Source organism: Aegilops tauschii, chromosome 7 (genome assembly GCF_002575655.3).
Source record: "Aegilops tauschii subsp. strangulata cultivar AL8/78 chromosome 7, Aet v6.0, whole genome shotgun sequence".
In the NCBI taxonomy this organism is placed as follows: domain Eukaryota; kingdom Viridiplantae; phylum Streptophyta; class Magnoliopsida; order Poales; family Poaceae; genus Aegilops; species Aegilops tauschii.
Genome location: NC_053041.3, coordinates 271,302,081 through 271,311,835, shown reverse-complemented (window position 1 = coordinate 271,311,835; position 9,755 = coordinate 271,302,081). Strand labels below are relative to the sequence as shown.

The 9,755-nt window shown below is 45.5% G+C and overlaps 1 protein-coding gene across 1 annotated transcript; it reads left to right on the top strand.

Moving 5' to 3' along the window:
• Nucleotides 1–3,352: 3,352 nt before the first annotated feature.
• LOC109784456 (NEP1-interacting protein-like 1) lies at nt 3,353–4,789 on the top strand. Its single transcript, XM_020343056.4, has 3 exons — nt 3,353–3,673; nt 3,785–3,963; nt 4,108–4,789. Exons 1-3 carry the CDS (start codon nt 3,532–3,534, stop codon nt 4,489–4,491), a joined length of 705 nt encoding a protein of 234 aa, XP_020198645.1. The 5' UTR covers nt 3,353–3,531; the 3' UTR covers nt 4,492–4,789.
• Nucleotides 4,790–9,755: the final 4,966 nt, after the last annotated feature.

Sequence of the window (9,755 nt, the reverse complement as noted above, 5' to 3'; positions counted from 1 at the left end):
CGTCCGCGCTGCGCCGACGCTCCAGATCCGGAGCTGCCGCCGGTCTCTACCTTGACCGCTCCAACGCAATGCGGAGGGCCGTCTCCTCCTCGTAGTCGAGCTCGGAACCGCAGTCGCTGCTGGAGCTGGACATCGTAGTGGATGGGATTGAAATCGGAGAGGGAGAGGAGAGGACGGAGCGAGAGATAGTGAGCTATGGTTCTAAGCGAGGCACCTGGATTGGAGTTTTTGTGGGACAGGTGTGGAGCCAGTGGTGGGCCGGGCTTGTTAGACGGACGCGCCCGGGTGTGTCCAGACCGTCCTATATCCGACCTATATTTGGGCTGGATATGAGGCGTGCGGGTCAGGCCGGACGTTTGTCCGCGGTTTGAGATGTCCGGTTGGCTCGGTTTTTTTTTACTGGTCAATGACCGTACAGCCTGCCTGAACTTTTGAGACAGGTATGAGGGATCGACTGTAGATGCTATTAGATCCAAAATAGGGTATACGTAACTGTTATGAGTATGAATAAAATTTAAAAGAGCTATCGCGGACGCAGCCTACCAAACACATCAAAACTCATGACGTACCGACCGACTACTTTCTTGTCCGCCACGTGTGGCTGAACGCGTGTGGTCGAGCTTCTGCTGCTCGTCGGCCCATGTCACTATTTGTATCGAAGTCAATTCGTTCCGAGAGAGTTAGCACGGGGATCTCATTGGCTGCAGCCGCTGGACGGTCTAAGGGCCATCAGCGAGGCTGCGAATGCAAACGCCCTGAGGACCGTCCATCCAGGTTTTCTCCCGGTGTAGGTTTCAGTTCAGCCATCGTAGAACCATCCGAATCCCTGAGGTCATCTGCTTCGACTTTGTTTGCGTCCAACGGGGCCGATATGTGTGCAGAAAGTTTATCTTTTGAATGTTTCTCTGCCCGCGGCTGCTCACACAAGGTCAGCTGCTGCCTGGCTGCCGTACACAGAGCTCTCCCCATCGCCGTAGAAATTTCTTCCCTAGTAATCAATGCGTTTTGAATGGAACCAAATATCAAAGTTCGGGGGCCGCACTGCAGCCCACGTAAACTGACCGGCGATGTTTAGTCGTAGTTCCGTCTTCTTTCTTCATATGGTAAGAAGCATTCGATGCACTTTGAAACAAAAACAAACTCGACAAAATTTGTAAAAGCGATATATAACATGAGAAGCGGTAATAAAACTGGAAATGTATATTATATTTCTAGGTGCGTACTACATGATCGAAAGTCTAATCTCATTTGTATCATGTACTCACTCCGTTCCTAAATACAAGTCTTTGTAGAGATTCTACTATTAACTATATACAGAGCAAAATGAGTGAATCACACTCTAAAATGCATCTATAAACATCCGTATGTGGTCCACAGTGAAATGTCTACAAAGACTTATATTTAGGAGCAGAGGTAGTATATGATACTTATATTCATGCAAATAAGGCAATTGTTGCCTGTAGTATTCTTTTATGGCACACTTATAGATATCATTTTTCTTTTTAAAAGGGGATAACCTGGGACAGACGTTTTGCCTCTGGGAGCATATGCTCTCAAATGAACAGTAAGTTCAAAACAAATAGCAATCTTTTTCAAAATAATAATTAAAATTATTTTCTAGGTGTTCATGTTAGTGTAACAAGCGTGCTTAATAATTTTCATGCCCAACGGGATGTAATGCTTCATCAGTGGAAAAATAAAATTACGTGTAACATTTGAAGGTAACATTTAATGTTTGACTTCTTTTTTGCATAGGACAAAATGCTAAAGCTTTGCACCTAAAAATTTGCAGGTAGCATTTGATGTGACCTTCAACATATCTATTTTTCAGATATTTTCTTCACATTTGATTTTTTTGGCACACGGGGCCATGTGCTCCTGGGAGCCGAATTGGATTTCGGATAACGTGGCATTTGCATCATTGTGATGAGACAACCAATTTTATAAAAAATAGCAAACTTACGTCCGAGTCTTAACATTGTAAAAAATAAATCCACGACCACATCCGATAGGTAATCAGATTACATGACTTAAACACATAACCTATTATTTATACGTCAACCATACATGCTACCGTCTCCAAACGGCTGCATCCAAATGCCATATGTTTTTAAACGTCCACACGCTGAAGTAATGACCATATACGGATCCACTAGCCTTGGAGATAACTGTAAATCTTTTAGAGTATTTAATCTGTTAAAACACAAACAATCATTTTCACAATTCCAAATTGCCCATACTAAGGCACAAACTCTCCCTCGAAGGTGGCCCTTAAGTTCTGACGAAGACAAACCTATCAGTCCTCAAACAAGTTCGTTATACTTATGGATATCATTATACGTAACACAAAAAACAATATCCTGGTTTTTTTTCTTTACTTCGACGGGACAATAGAGAAATTGTCACACGGGGAGGCAAGCACACACTTCGTGGGCCGCATACCTGTGTCCCGATTGGGAAACTTGGATTCGCACATACCGCACCAACTTCCCGTTCACCTTAAGTTTTGTAGAGCGAAACTTAACAACTTATGAATAAATCAACTATAATTGCGTATCGTTGTAAGTTTGGCTATGGAAAACTTAAAACGAACACGAACCTGTGCGGTATGTGTGAAACTAAGTTTTCAATCGCGAAGCGGATGTATGGCCCACAAAATGCTTATATTTAAAAATGGAGGGAGTATGATACAGCTTAAGATACGATGTACTCTGTTGGAAATGCTCTGACAACACATTTTCATTTCCGAAAGTGGGCTCCGCGCATCCGTCGAGAAGAAAAAAGCAAACCCATATTTCTCCGTCCCTCTCCTGGTCCTTTTGTCGCCTCTATGGAAAAATCTTAGCTGACGGGTAGGCATCATAACACGTACGGACGCACCCGTCACGCAGTCATGGAGTGAGGAGAAGTCTGGGAATTCGCTTGGAAGCAGCTGTTGCGTTGAGTAGTGCCCGAAGAGGGAAGCTTAGCCGTTAAGAGATGGAGCGGGTGAAGGCATTGGCAACTGGCGCGTTGCCATCACCCGCGTGCCGGATGGGCTCGGTCCGTTAGCATTTATGTATGATTGCCTTGTTTCCCGCCTCTCTCTTTTCTCTTCGCTGGACTCGTTCCGCACCTAGGCTGCTACGCCAAGCTACTTCGCGCGCCACGTGGGATGTCTGACGCATATGACTGATCCAGGCTGCCTGGAAAATGGAAAATCCCTGGTCGCAGACGGTGAGCTGGCAAGCCAGGTGCACCGAGCACGTCCTCGCTCCAGTTAGCTAGCTAATCCATTTTGGGGCTAGCCACGAGTCTTCGGCTAATTAATCCACGCGCTGCGTGCGTACGAGTAGTGCTAGTAGTCCTATATAAGATCTGCCCCCTCCTGCATCATGAACAAAATCTTCGATCCCACCAACATAAGCCTTCCCTCATTCATTCATTCATTCAGCTGTAGAACTCTGATCATCGACCAGCAGCGGGATTCTCCTCGTCTGATTTGTTCATCCGACACCCGCTCGATCCGCAGCAGCAGGTGATCCGGCTACCATGGAGGCAGCGGTGGCTCGCGCCGACACAGCAGCATTCTTCTCGGGCCAGGAGGACGCGGCCGAGGGGAGCATGTCCAGCCTGCCGGCTCGGGTCGCCGGCTCGATCGTCCGCGGCGTCATCACCTTCATCTTCGCCACAGGTCGGTGGCATACATGCATGTTTCTTCTTGTTTTCATTTCACCGTGGACATGTCGGGGTGTTCGGCATCTCCGTCGTGCGACTGTTCCTGATCGACTTGGTGTTGTTGCAGTGGGCACGATTCTGGGAGCCATCACGGGCGGGATGATCGGGCTGGCGACGGAGAGCGGCCTCGTCCGCGGCGCGGGCATCGGCGCCATCTCCGGCGCCGTGGTGGCCATGGAGGTTGTCGACAGGTCCATGGCCATGTGGCGCTCCGACGAGTGCGGCATCTGGAGCGTCCTATACGTGGTACGTGCCTGACTACACATACCATTACCTGCTCAACTAACTAGTGCAGCATCGATTCAGCAGTTCTAATTATCATCATTTTATTCACCTAATTATTTAGTACGTAGTAGTAGTAATCATCAATTCGTTGTTAATTCATTTCAGCTTGACGTGATCTGGAGCCTCCTGACGGGCCGCCTGGTGCGCGAGAAGGTGGACCCCGCAGTGCAGAACGCCGTCGACAGCCAGATGAACGCCGCGGGCGACGGGTTCAGCGACGGCCCGCCGACGCTCTCCGAGATGTTTGACATGGGCTCCGCCTCCTTCAAAGGCATGGCTGCAGACGCCATCGCCGAGCTCCCCGCGACGACCATCACAGAGCAGCAGGCCGCCGTGCAGGACGGCGGCTGCTCCGTGTGCCTCCAGGAGTTCGAGGCCGGCGAGGCGGCGCGGAGCCTGCCGGAGTGCCGCCACACGTTCCACATGTCGTGCATAGACGGGTGGCTGTGCCGGCATGCGTCGTGCCCGCTGTGCCGCCGCGCCGTCTAGGCTTGGCGTGCCCGGCTCGTTAGGATCGATGTGTGCATAGCCAGCGTATATACACACGTGTTACGCGCGCGTGTGGGTGTGGCGCTAGCACGTACGGCACGCGCACGCACATACGGGAAGTTCGTCAATTTGTTAGTTCGTTGGGTTGAGACTGACATGACATGACACTTATGCCGACAAGTTCTTTCGTGACTTGTTCGTTGCCTTCATTTCTGCGGAATTATGATTGTATTGCTATACCACACGCGCGGCTGGTTGTGAATATCTGTATAGAAAATCATTAGCGTTCAGATTATTATCCTTTTTGTCACTTCTCATTGCTTCTTCCAAACTTGTACCCTCCTCTTATATTTTTTAACACAGTAAAAACACTCGTACATACACATATACACTTACTTCTATGAACACATACGCACATCCTGTCCCTACGAGCACCTCCGAGAGATTGAGCGGACACATCATTTTGAGATTGAGGAAGTCGCCACAGACGCCTTCGTAGTCTACCAGAACGTCTTGTCCCACTGAACGCACAACGCCGGAAGCCTAAAATAAATACAAGAAATGCGAGCACTAATGTCAAGTCTAGAACTAAAGGCATGAATTATGGAGGCGAAAAGAACGTGTAGGCATGGAAGGATTGAGGTTATTGCTCGCACGTGCTCGCTCTAATGATGGCTATGGTGGTGCTACCTCACATCGGTCATCCTTTGTCCCCATGTGTTCATCCTTTTTCTTCTTCTCCCCATGCTTTTCCTCTCCCTCCTTACTTTCTCTTTCTTTTTCTACCAAAGAACAGGCCTTCTGCTATAAGCTTCACCTGGCGCATGCAGGCAGCGGTCCTACTAGCACAGTGGCATCTGAACCTAGTTGGCTTATGGGGTAGTAGGTTTGGGGCTTTGCATTGGCCATGCCCCAAGCTCCTTCCAATTTGTGGCCTCTGATTTTTGTGGATCACGCAACTTTATTCAAGGATTTAAGTTAGATGATCACATGGTGTTCTCCCACCAGACATGGCGGATAAAACATAATGACCATGAGAATTTTGCTAATCTATCAGCTTTAAAGTTGTGACTTCTACTTCATGCGTGTATTGGCACACCTCAAGATCATCAACATGTTGGGTAATCTCTCGAACAATAGCAATTGAGAGGCCTTCTAACTTAACTTAGATGTCTTTGATTACTTCCAAACTGTCTGACGCAATGAATAGCTTGTGCAACATCAAATCTTCAGCCAAAGCCAAAGCTTCTTAACATGCCAGGACTTCCAGAACCGTAGGACTCGTGATGTTCTTGAATGTTATCGACGACGAGCCCATGAACTTTCCTTGATCGTTGCGGCACATGACTCCCACAACTCTCTTGCCACCATTCCTAGACACCGCACCATCAACACTTAAACTTTGCAAAAGCCTCTGGAGGCGCTTTCCAAACAACATGTGATTGATTCAGAGCTCTGGGCTGAAATGATGGTGACTTGTTCTGTTGGCCGCTTAAATGTCTTAGATGAAGTTTTCAACAAAAAGGTGTCTTGAAAGAGGTGGCTTGAACTCCCTTTCATGAGTTGCTTTGCGCCAAGCATGCTAAATTTCCCATAATATGACTACCATATGAATAAATCATCTAGTGACAATGTCTCCATCATCATCAACAACAAATGTTTGGTGTGTGGTTGCCTCGCCTCAATTATGTGTATAAATACTACTTCCTCTTCCGAGAGTTCTCTCTCACACACCTAGCCGTCAAACACTCAAGGAGAGAATGTCTCTAAGAATTGGGGGGTCCACATACGAGTATTTTGGACTCTGCAGTATGACGGTGCTCCAAAAGATCAAAAGTGGAAAGATATGATCTTGCTAATCTCCATCAGAACACCCTAAGTTTTGCCGGGACATCAGTTTTCCAGAGGGTCCATTCTTTATCTTCAACTCTATTGGAAGACGGCCTCGATACTCTATTCCACAAGTTCTCCCTTCTAAGTTTGGTCCTAACTAACATGCAATAAGCAAATCATATTGTAAAGATCCCCTTCTTTTCATGGAAGAGTGAAGTAGAGAATCGTCGTAACAAGAAAATAAAATTTCTTCGATCTGATCATGGAGGTGAATATCTGAGTTACGAGTTTGGTATGCATTTAAGACAATGTGGAATTTTTTCACAACTCATGCCACCTGGAACACCGCAGCGTAAGGGTGTGTCGGAACGTCATAATCGTACTCTATTGATATGGTGTGTTCTATGATGTCTCTTACCGATTTGCCACTATCGTTTTGGGGTTATGGATTAGAGACATCCGCCTTCACTTTAAATAGCGCACCATCTAAATCCGTTGAGACGACACCGTATGAATTATGGTTTGGCAAGAAACCTAAGTTGTGGTTTCGTAAAGTTTGGGGATGTGACGCTTATGTCAAGAGGCTTCAGCCTGATAAGCTCGAACCCATAGCAGAGAAGTGCATCTTCATAGGATACCCTAAAGAGACCATTGGGTATACCTTGTATCACAGATCCGAGGGCAAGATCTTTGTTGCCAAGAATGGATCCTTTCTAGAGAAGGAGTTTCTCTGAAAAGAAGTGTGTGGGAGGAACATAGAGCTTGATGGGGTAATCGTATCTTCTCTCAATTGGAGAGTACCACATCATAGAAAGAAGTTTCCGTGATGCCTACACCAGCCGGAGAAGAAGCTAATGATGATGATTATGTAACTTCGAATCAAGCTACTACTAAACTTCGTAGGTTGACCAGGACACGTATCGCCCCTGAATGGTATGGTGATCCTGTCCTGGAAGTCATGTTGTTGGACAATGATGAACCTACGAACTATGAAGAAGTAATGGTGAGCCCGGATTCCTACAAATGGCTTGAGGCCATGAAATCTGAGATATGATCCATGTATGAAAACCAAGTATGGACTTTGATAGACTTACTTGATGACAAAAAGGCCATTGAGAACAAATGGATCTTTAAGAAGAAGATGGACGATGACCGTAATGTTACCGTCTATAAAGCTCGATTTGTCGCAAAGGGTTTTTGAGAAGTTCAAGGGGTTGAGTATGATGAGACTTTCTCACCCGTAGCGATGCTAAAGTCTGTCAGGATTATGTTAGCGATTGTTGCATTTTTTGATTATGAAATATGGCAGATGGATGTCAAAACAACGTTCCTTAATGGTTTGCTTAAGGAAGAGTTGTATATGATGTATCTGGAAGGTTTTGTCGATCCTAAGGATGGTAATAAGGTATGCAAGCTCCAGTGATCCATTTATGGACTGGTGCAAGCATCTTGGTGTTGGAATATTCGCTTTGATGAGGTGATCAAAGATTTTGGTTTTACCTAAGCTTATGGAGAAACTTGTATTTACAAGAAAGTGAGTGAGAGCTCTTTAGCATTTCTAATTTATTGATTGGAAATGATATATAATTCTTGGAAAGCATAAAGGGTTATTTGAACAAGAGTTTTTCAATGAAAGACCTAGGTGAGACTGCTTACATATTGGGCATCAAGATCTATAGAGATAGATCAAGACGCCTGATAGGACTTTTACATAGCACATACCTTGACAAGATCTTGAAAAAGTTCAAAATGGACCAGTCAAAGAAGGGGTGCCGGTTGCAAGGTGTTAAGTTGATTAAGACTCAAAGCCCGACCACGGTAGAAGAAAGAGAAAGGATGAAAGTCGTCCCCTATGCCTCAGCCACAGTCTTTGTAATGTATGCCATGCTGTGTACCAGACCTGATGTATGCCTTGCCATAAGTCTGCCAGGTAGGTACCAGAGTGATACATGAGTGGATCACTGGACATTGGTCAAAAATATCCTTAAGTACCTAAAGAGGACTAAGGAAATGTTTCTCGTTAATGGAGGTGACGAAGAGCTCGTCGTAAAGGGTTATCGATGCAAGCTTCGACACTAATCCGGATGACTCAAAGTCTCAAACCAAATACATATTTACTTTGAATGGTGGAGCAGCCAGTAGGAGTAGCTCTAAGCAAAGCATGGTTGCAACATCTACATGTGAGTTGGAATACATAGTTGCTTCGGAAGCGGCACGGGAAGGAGTCTGGATGAAGGAGTTCATATCCGATCTAGGAGTGGTACCTAGTGCATCGGATCCAATGACTATCTTATGTGACAACACCGGTGCCATTGACATTGCCAAGGAACCAAGGTTTCACAAGAAGACCAATCATATCAAACCCCGCTTCAACTTCGTTCGTAATTCTCTATTCTTAAATAGTTGCAACCCACTACCTATTTTTCCTCTTCACACAACTATGCCACATCATCAAGTCATGAATGTAGTGATAAGTTACAGTTTGTGCACTAATCTATTCATGCAACCATGCCACCTCACCACTACCTATTTTTCCTCTTCATGAAACTATGACACATCATCAAGTCATGCATGTAGTGGTAAATTACAATTTGTGCACTAATCTATTCATGCAACCATGCCACCTCACCAACCATGCATGTATGTTAATTTGTTTCACTTATTTTTGTGCGGGCATAGACGGTCATGATGACCCACAAGTATAGGGGATCTATCGTAGTCCTTTCGATAAGTAAGAGTGTCGAACCCAACGAGGAGCAGAAGGAAATGACAATCGGTTTTCAGCAAGGTATTCTCTGCAAGCACTGAAATTATTGGTAACAGATAGTTGTGTGATAAGATAATTCGTAATGGGTAACAAGTAACGAAAGTAACTAAGGTGCAGCAAGGTGGCCCAATCCTTTTTGTAGCAAAGTACAAGCCTGGACAAACTCTTATATAAAGCAAAGCGCTCCCGAGGACACATGGGAATTACTGTCAAGCTAATTTTCATCATGCTCATATGATTCACGTTCGTTACTTTGATAATTTGATATGTGGGTGGACCGGTGCTTGGGTGCTGTCCTTCCTTGGACAAGCCTCCCACTTATGATTAACCGCTCTCGCAAGCATCGGCAACTACGAAACAAGAATTAAGATAAATCTAACCATAGCATGAAACATATGGATCCAAATCAGCCCCTTACGAAGCAACGCATAAACTAGGGTTTAAGCTTCTGTCACTCTAGCAACCCGTCGTCTACTTATTACTTCCCAATGCCTTCCCATAGTCCCAAATCATGGTGAAGTGTCATGTAGTCGACATTCACATAACACCACTATAGGAGAGACAACATACATCTCATCAAAATATCGAACGAATACCAAATTCACATGATTACTTATAACAAGACTTCTCCCATGTCCTCAGGAACAAATATAACTACTCACAA

Excerpts from the sequence above, each read along its gene's own strand:
- LOC109784456 (XM_020343056.4), top strand. The coding sequence starts at position 3,532 with ATGGAGGCAGCGGTGGCTCGCGCCGACACAGCAGCATTCTTCTCGGGC. Across the intron at positions 3,674-3,784 it reads CACCTTCATCTTCGCCACAG|TGGGCACGATTCTGGGAGCC; the intron begins GTCGGTGGCATA and ends GTGTTGTTGCAG. Across the intron at positions 3,964-4,107 it reads TCTGGAGCGTCCTATACGTG|CTTGACGTGATCTGGAGCCT; the intron begins GTACGTGCCTGA and ends AATTCATTTCAG.